At 41.7% G+C, this 9,520-nt stretch overlaps 1 protein-coding gene across 1 annotated transcript; it reads right to left on the reverse strand.

Moving 5' to 3' along the window:
• Nucleotides 1-5,161: 5,161 nt before the first annotated feature.
• On the reverse strand, nt 5,162-9,515 carry LOC107104722 (NACHT, LRR and PYD domains-containing protein 1-like; the record flags this gene model as incomplete). Its single annotated transcript, XM_015404799.1, has 6 exons — nt 5,162-6,020; nt 6,168-6,214; nt 7,192-7,365; nt 7,680-7,853; nt 8,063-8,236; nt 9,004-9,515. Coding segments are annotated over 6 exons (1,611 nt in total), but the record flags the coding sequence as incomplete, so codon positions are not given.
• Nucleotides 9,516-9,520: the final 5 nt, after the last annotated feature.

The raw sequence follows: 9,520 nt of genomic DNA on the forward strand, positions 1-9,520 counted from the left end.
GGAGGCGACCACGCCAGAGGCTGTTGTTGAATGGATTTCCCAGTGACAGCGCAGCGCCGGTATGTGGGGGTCTGAGCGGCTCCCACAGAGAAATAATCTTTGAAGGCAGGATGGTAATCTGGATGAACTGACTGCACAGACCATGTTTTCAAGAGGACTTTCTCACTTCAACATAGATTCTAACGACTTTTTACCCACTACTACCTAGAAAGACCCAAACAAACTACAAAACCCGTTGACACAATTGGCCAAAAGTCGACACCGTGCTCAACATATTTATTACACTTTTAAATGGCGGCATCTGGTGGATGCAATGAGAACTACCTTTAAGCAGATATCCTGATATCTGTATTAATTCATGGCTGAACTTTTTTGCTTCCTGGTAATGGTGTTAATAATGTTAATATAAATAAATTATTTTCAAAAACAAATGTCTGACGTTTAAAACTGTAATCTGTTAAACAGCCATTCTGATGCATAGCAGATATTAAAACCTGTCTGAGCTGAATGTTGAGTAGTTCTACCTCAAAATATGATACTGTACTTTAGGATGTTTTTAACATAAAAAAAAGATAACGTGGGAAGGGTCTGTGCTTATGTACCGGGTCTTTGCTCATGTTACTTTAAATTGTAAAATTGAGAGGAGATTGTTTTGCACCTTTGTTTTTCAGTTAAACAATTTTTAATAAAAATAAAAAAACGTAAACAGTGATTGACCTCTTTCTCACTTCTTCTCCAGTTTTGGAGAAGACCCACTCAAATGGTACCGATGCTGCTGCCATTAACAAATATTTTTATCATGCTAATTTATGTAAATTGGGATAGGTGAGTATAGACTAATATTGGAGTGGGTCTTCTCCTCTGCAGAGGTAGGGCTCCTATATATGTTTGAATTTACACTATGGCATGTGCTGTCAGGCTTTGGGTTTTCCAGGTCACACCCACAACAAAATAAATACAATAAAATATCTTTGAAATTGTTCTGAAGATATTATGATGATTGAAATGATTCTAACCAACTCTGCTGTCCGTAGTTCACACAGGTTTTTCACGTTCCTCATGTGGTTCTAAATGATAACAATGATCATATTAAAGGAGAAGCATCAATAACTAATTGATGCAGCCTCCAGAGACTCTCCCTCGTATCAGGTCCTGCAGCAGGCCTCCTGAGACTCATCCTCGCTTCCGGCCCCATGGCCGGCCTCCAGAGACTCTTCCTAATCAATCTTCTGAGATTTTTTTTGCCCTCGCCCACTTTAGGTGGGTTGTTTTTGGTATTGGACTTGGTTATTTTGGTTTCTTGCCCTCCTTGCCTGTTTCCCCCTCCGCCCACCCTGGGTGGGTTGTTTTTTGTTTTGGACTCTGTTTTGGTGTTTTCGTTCCCTCCTTACCTGGTGCCCCCTCCGTCCACCCTGGGTGTTTTTTTTTGTTTTTTTTTCTTTGACTGATCTGGGGCGTCTGGTATCCGCTCTTGAGGGGGGGGTGCTGTTGGGATCCGGAGGTTTGCCCACCAGAGGGCACCAAGGATCCCTTCCTGAGGGCTTGTGCTCACCTGCAACACCTGTCTTTCATCTCCTCATCAGCCGTGGGCCTACTAAAGGAGGAGGACACTAACACTCCAACGTCAGAGTGTTTGCCAGTAACGGTTAGCAAAACCTGAGCCAACCTGCCTGTCTGAGTCTTCTGACTTTTTAATGACCCAAGCCTGATCCTGTTTCCCCTTTCTGTCTCACAGATAAAACCAGCCTGACTACCAGTAACTCTGGAGAGTTATCTCTGCTGTGATTTGCCTGCCCGCTCTCTGTTGAACTCTGGAGGGCCTCTTCTGTCAGCTGCTGCCTGCCCGCCCTCAGAGGAAAACTTGGAGAGAGACACAGTCTGCGATCTACCTGCAAGCATACAGTAAGCCCTGCACTCAGACCGTCTCAACCCAGCTCTCAAGAGAGAGAGAGAGAACCATACCTGGAGTCTGCCAGCCTGCACACTGACCATCTCAACTCAGCTCTCAGGAGAGAGAGAGATCAAAACCTGGAGTCTGCCAGCCTGCATTCAGACAGTCTCTGCCCAGCTCACTAGAGAGAGAGAGAGAGAGCTCATCTGGAATCAACCTGCCAGCACTCAGACTGCCTGCGCCCAGCTCTCAGCTCTCCTCCTGCCTGAACTGTGTTCTTAACCTGGAACCTGCCCGCCAGCACTCAGACTGCCTTAGCCAAAGCTCTCAGTTCTCCTCCTGCCTGCACTCAGCTCAACCTCTGCTAGCCCTCAACCCTCAGTCTGCCAACAGCCTCTGGATCCACAAGGTTTTCCCCCTCTCTGCAGCTCTGCTCATCTCCTGATCAGCGGTGAACCAAATCCAGATCAGTCTCCCTAACGCTGGACTATTATTTACATTTCTTAAATAAACCTTTAAAATTTTCTCCTGCCTCCGAGTGTTCTGGATATGGGCTAGGTTCCATTAGCCATCATGACACATATATCCCAGCCCAATTGCTGGTAACCATCCTAACAATCTGTGTCCTCCACAATACCACCATATACCAGCTCTATTTACTGTTAATACAGTAAAAATTACCATCTCCAGTAATGTCAACAGAAGTCTTGCAATACTTTTTATCTAATTGCCCCACCTGAATGATTTTTGTAGCAGTATTTTTGATCAATAATACAGGTAACATTGGAAGTCTGGGATGCTGTATTTTGAGGAGCAGAACGATAAAGGCTGAGCATCAGGCTGAGCATGCATTATCTAAATTATTCTGATTTTACTTGTAATAGGCAGGCCTATTCCAATCAGACCTAGACAAAGCAGAAGAAGATAAACTTTAGCCGACTATATGAGAAAAGTATTGCAGGAAAAAGAAGTGTCAAAAGCAAGTTTACTGCCGAATGATTCTGTCTCCCAACAGGAACCACTCAGCATTAAGCTAGGAGACTGGGTGTTCATCAAACTTGTGTAAAGCGTATACTGAAACCAGGCAAGTTCCCTATCATAAACGTTCATGCTATGTCTAAGAGACTGCGTAATCGAAACTAACGTCTGCTGTTGTAATGTGTTGACTGCTCAATAAAAAGCCTGGCAAATGTTGGGCCAAGCGGAGATGCAGAGATTGATTCTTCAACTCTGCCTATCTCCCCTTTGCAAAGCACTGTCAGGAAAAATCTTACACTGTCTTTGTTTCATTTTTTACAGGTTAAATTTGGGGAAACTTAACAACCCTAACACTCTGCCCGATGTTGGGCCCATAGGCCGAGACAACGATGAGAGGCCTGTCCCCAACCTTCTTGTTGACCGGGGTAAACTCCAACATGTGACGACTATGATGGGGGGCAATGAGCAAGGCCACCCCAGCTGTGGAGTGAGTGATCTCTTCTGGCATCATTTGCCAGGGTAACAGTATTAGAGCTAATGATTTAAAAAGGCTCACCCAGCTAATAAACAAAGCTGGCTCTGTTCTAAGAACTCCTCTAAAACCTCTGGAGATTGTTTTAAAAAGAAGAAGATCTTAATAAGGTGAAGAAAATTACAAACAACAGTGAGCTCCCTCTTCAGAACATTTTTAAACAACAACAAAATGTCTTCAGTTAAAGGCTTCTCCACATCAGGTGCAAGACAAGACAGATACAGTATCCGTTCTGCCTACAAATATTATTAATAATTAATCTCAATTAAAAAAAAACGTTATGTGTTACTGCAACATTTAATTTACCTTTTGAGATAATAAAGTACTTTTGGGTTGAATTACATTGATGGCCAGATATACAAAAGATTTACCAAAGAGCACTGTTTTGCACTTTAGTGGATCATTAAACAAAGTAATCACCCCTCTGCCTTTTTTAAACAGCCTGTCATGATGAAGAAAATGTAATTAGGAGGTGTGGTCTCCAGTAAAATCGATATCTCATTTTCACCTAACAATATTTCTGTTAGGAACATAAAATCAAGATTTTGCTTGATTTTATGTTTCAATGAAGAGCATTTGTAATTTATTGTTCACAAATGCTCTCAATCTAAACTCACTAAGCTCAAGCTGTTTTGCAGGTAGCATGGGTAAACATTTCAGTCTCTTGATGTGCAGATCTGATAGGGATATACCTCAAGGGAGTTGCAGCTATCATCACAGCAAGCAAAACAGCTACGACATATTAACTCCACCAGGCAGAGTAATTTTGCGCACTGCAGTCTTCAGTTTTTTTTTTTTTTTTTTAAGTTTATGATATCCAATAAATGTCATTCCACACCGGTCTTTTCTATGTCCTGTATGGTCAATGGAGGTATTTTAGCTAACATGGACCTGATAATAATAATAAAACTTTATTTATCTCACATTGGAGAAATGTATCTCTTCATTTAACCCCTCCCCTTGAGGAGCAGTGGGCTGCCATTGTGCAGCGCCCAGGGAGCAGTGTGGGGTTAAGGGTCTTGCTCAGGGACCAAGAGTGGCAGTCTGGGGGAGTAGGGGGTCGAACTCCCAATCTCAGGATTCAAAGCCCTATTCCCTAACCACTAGGCCGCCACTCCCCCTCGCCTGTCCTCTACTCATTTTTATTTCAAAATAAATTTTTTCTTTTCTTTGTCCAGTTTGAGTATCCTTGTCCAAGCAAGGGAGAGACGTGTCTGAACAAGCAGAAGGCAGAAGTCTCTGATTAAGAGCGAATACTAATTTGCTAAAGGCCCCTGAAGTTGAAGGCCACATAATTTTTGATGGTTGGTTCATTAAGTAACTTGCGGTATAAAATCGACATGGTAAAATGGTTCTTCACCTTTTGAGTCCAAAAATTTAGGGAATACAATGATTTAAACTAAAACCTATTCTTTTTCTTAAATGGGACTTTGATTTGGAAATGTTCCAGTGTGGTTTGTTCTATTGTTGCTGGTGTTTGGACAGCTCCCTGGTTTGGTGTTGCATCCAAGGTAGCAGTTTGGAGATAAAAAAGTTCATTTTAGTCTAAACACCATCCTGAGGCTCTTCCTTCATTATTAATGTTTTTCAATGTTTAGAAATATGGAACAGATAACATTTTATCATTTATTTGTTTTTGCCATTTATTTAACTAAACAAAATCTATAATTTCAAAACTCTTCAGAAAGAAAATAGAATGATTCTCTGTACATTATATCAACGTTGGGATTTTTAAAATAATCTGTTTTATTCAAACAAGTATCAGAATTTTATTTTATTTGAAAACAGGAACAGAAATAAATCAGGATAACATGAATCAAATCCAGAGGAAAAAAAATCACATAAAGTAGAACTGCAGCAAATATACTAACAGAAGTTTTAACATATGAAAGTATAAAATTTGTCAAAAATTAGAAGCCGGCAGAACCACATAATTTCTGTTGATTGAGAAAACTGCACATTTCAATGAACTTTGACTAATGAATGAAATGAAAAAAATGAGAAACAGAACATCCTGATTATCAATCTAAAGCTTTGATAAGAAACTAACAAAAAACAACATGTAGATCTTAGACTCTTTAGACTCACCTCAGCACAAAGATACTGAGGAACCAGGACTTAACACCGAAAAACCAAACCCAGGATGCAGAGGATCAGTAAATGTGGTGCTGAAGGTGTGGAGGTGGATCAATGAGTCAGAGGAGACACTGTAAAAGGACAAAACACCAGCAGGATAGTCTACATAGACTGCTACTCTGTTAGAGACAGAAGGCGAAGGGATAGATGCTTCTCTGTTATTGTGCCACACTGAACAGCCACCACCCTCAGAGCATCTCAGACACCAAGATTGATTATTCAATCCAAAAAAAACGTGTCTCATGTCTCCTCTTCTCCTGATTCTCTGGTAACTCACTGATATACAAATATTTCCTTTCCACTCAACCTCCCAGTAACAGCGATCAGTCAGAACAGTTCCACACAGAAGCTGAGGAAGATCAAATCTCTGTGGATGGTCAGAATAGGACTGAAGCTCTCCCAAACATGTGACCTTCCTGTTGTCCTCAGACAGTTTCAGGTATTTGTTCACTGTCTTTGTGTCGATGGTGATCTGACAGGAATCTGATGGAGAGAACAAACACAATCCAGCTGCAGTTATTGATCATTTATTGAACTTTGATGACAAATCCTGAATGATTGATGGACAGTTTGAAGATGGTTGAATGTGAGCTGCTTTGCTGTCATGAATCCAATGAAAAACTAACTTACACTTCCTCAGACCTGGTTTCAACAATTGTTCTCCAGCAGGCTCCAACCTGAAAGGAGGGGAGTTAGACCATCAATCTCTTTCAACATGCTGGCATGGACGTCACATGTCTCTCTGACACAAAATCATTTCGGATGAGGTTTTTCGTACTTAGTTTTCACCGGTTACAAGGTGTGTATCTCACCACTGGTGTTCATGAAACAGTTATCTGTGGGGGAAAATGTTAATTTCTTGGATCTCCTTGTTTTTAGTTCAAGCGAGATCCTGGTCAACCTCTACCTTTTTTGTCCTTTTTGGGCCAATTCTCCAGTTGTGCAAGAATTGTTTTGATTGGGCCGAGTTTCAGCCTGATTGTGCATTGTATAGTGTACAGGGGGTAACGAGGGTTGATTAGCATCTAACAACCACCCCTGATTAGGAATTGTTGGGAGAAAATTGAACATGTTTAAAATTCAGTCAGCCGCGTGAGGTGTTTGTGGATAAATCCTGCTGTTGAAGCAGAGGTAAGAGCTGATTTACCAGAACATCGAGCACTGTGCATGTGCAAAAAAGGGAGTTCTTCTTCTAATACTTCTTCTAGATTGACGAGTTCGGCCAGCTCATCTCTCGGCGCTGAGTCTGATGTGTGGAGCTTGGACGTGCAGTTTGAGCAGGTAGATCGCTTCAAAGCACCGAGTCACACAATGTGAGAACATACATCGTAAGCTGTGAACCTTTAAACTCTTTGGTTTCGTCATACAGTTTGAGCTGTAGCTGCATGATTGAAAATATCACACAGAAACTAGTTCAATTTAATTTGGATTTGGATTTGTCTTTTCTGTCTGCTCTGTTAATTATTTGTTTCCACATGGAGCTATATTTGTCCCCCTGCTGTTCTCAAAACTATGTGATAAATGGACTGCTGGGTTGGTTTGTTTCCTATCCCATTTTAAATTAATAGCATTAGGTCATACTCCTCATTATCATGGCAATACCTCTATATCCTCTATTAGACTTTTCCTGCACATGCAGCAGGTTCCTCCATACCTGAGATCTTCCAGTCTCCACTCTGGATTCTTCTGTCCAGCCAACAGTAGCTTCCTTCCTGACTCTCCTGGATTATTGTAGCTCAGGTCCAACTCTTTCAAATGGGAGGGGTTGCAGCTTAGAGCTGAGGCCAGAGAAGCACAGCCTTCCTCTGAGATCAGACAGCCTGACAACCTGCAGAAACACAATTCAAGACAGGATTACAGCATGACAATGTTCTGGTAGAACTCAAGTGCTGCAACAAATATTTTCAGAATTAAAAAACAATAAACTGGAGCTTAACAGGTTAAAGCAACACTGTGTAACTTTTAGCCACTAGGGGTGCTAAACTTGTAACTTTCAGGTTTGACACTCCTGAAAATAACCGAAAGCACTGCATGTCAGCTAAATGACTTTCAATGTTTTAAAATCTGGTGGCAGATCACTTTGGACCAGTTAAGTAAGTTATGGAGTTCCTGATAAATGCAAGGCCATATTCACCCATTTACCTTAGAGTTTCTAGTTTGCAGTTTGGACTCCTCAGGCCAGCACATAGAAGCTTCACTCCTGAATCCTGCAGGTTGTTGTTACTCAGGTCCAGTTCTCTGAGACTGGAGGACTGGGAGCTGAGAACTGAGGACAGAGCTGCACAGCTTTTCTCTGAGAGGTTACAGTAACTCAGCCTGAGGAGACAGGGAGGAAAATCTGTCATTACAAATCCATCAATGCATGAATAAAATTTAGCTAAGATGAAGGATTAAGCTGTGGTCTTGATTCGTGGAAAATAATGGTCAGAAAACAAAGTTGAGAAAAAGTTTTTGAAATAAAATATCCATCTTTTCAAATAACAGTTAATGGAAAGAAGTCTTCCAACAGAATGGAGATCATTTACCTGAGAGTTTCTAGTTTACAGTTTGTACTCTCCAGTCCAACAGATAGAAGCTCTACTCCTGAATCCTGCAGGTTGTTGACATTCAGGTCTAGTTCTCTGAGACTGGAGGACTGGGAGCTGAGAACTGAGGACAGAGCTGCACAGCTTCTCTCTGAGAGGTTACAGTAACTCAGCCTGAGGAGACAGTGAGGAAAATCTGTTATTAAACGATTGATCACTAATGCTGTTTATTTCTTTCCAGTCAGCAACAATATTTTCCCACTGGCCCAACAAAAATTTGTTTAAGCCTCAGAACAATGGGCTTTTAGTGGCAGTGACGGTGAATGACAGCTCACTGACGTGTGTCTATCCAGGTCAAACGACTCAGAAAGCAACCCGCTTTAAAATCTCCTCGGCTCTGATCGGCATGTTGTGGGAAAACCAGAGCCGGGTTAACCCATTAAATTACGTAATACCACGCCACGCCAGTCGCTACTGATCTAAAAAGCAGAAACAACTCTGTTTACATTTGATAAACATTGAGCAGCTCTGGTGAGAGGGAAACAATAAAGCACACTGACGACACCGTGGCTTCCTGAGATGTTGCTCTCCATTGTTTACTTTCCTGATATCTGTTGTACTGTGACATCATCAATGGCAACCCAGCATGATGGTGTTACTAGAAACGCAGCGGCGGGGGGTCAGACGCCAGGCAGCTGTCATCAAGGGGTTAGACCAAGGAGCCAAATCCTGATTGTTAGATGGTTGACCCATGTTTGATAAACCTGCGTTTACCCACTATTTTCAGTTGGAAAGAGACTTAAGAGACATCTATAGAACTGTCTGATACTATGTATTTACATAGCTATTGTCGTTTACTATAAATCAACATGAAACCATATTCAAATATCTCACTATGAACATAAATACAGTAACCATACAGTTACCATCAGTGTCCTTACAGAGCTTTGTTGGAGGCTTTAACCACGGGAAGCAGCCTCAGAAGAACCTCCTCTGAAGCAGAGTATTTCTTCAGGTCAAACACATCCAGAACTTCTCCTGATGTGACTAAGATGAAACTCAGAGCTGACCACTGAGCAGGAGACAGTTTATATTTAGAGAGATGCCCAGAACTCAGATACTGTTGGATCTCCTGGACCAGAGAACGATCCTTCAGTTCATTCAGACAGTGGAACAGATTGATGCTTTTCTCTGCAGAAACATTCTCACTGATCTTCTCCTTGATGTACTGAACTGTTTCCTGATTGGTCTGGGAGCTACTTCCTGTCTGTGTCAGCAGACCTTTTAGGAGTCTCTGATTGGTCTGCAGTGAAAGTCCCAGGAGGAAGCGGAGGAACAAGTCCAGGTGTCCATTTGGACTCTGTAAGGCCTGGTCTACAGCTGTCTGATGGAGAGACTTAGGACACAAATTCCTGAATGTTGTAAAAAACAGGAAGGTTTGTGTTTTTTGTTTTTCCA

The sequence above is a fragment of the Cyprinodon variegatus genome, unplaced genomic scaffold, assembly GCF_000732505.1.
Source record: "Cyprinodon variegatus isolate N-32 unplaced genomic scaffold, C_variegatus-1.0 Scaffold1860, whole genome shotgun sequence".
In the NCBI taxonomy this organism is placed as follows: Eukaryota; Metazoa; Chordata; class Actinopteri; order Cyprinodontiformes; family Cyprinodontidae; genus Cyprinodon; species Cyprinodon variegatus.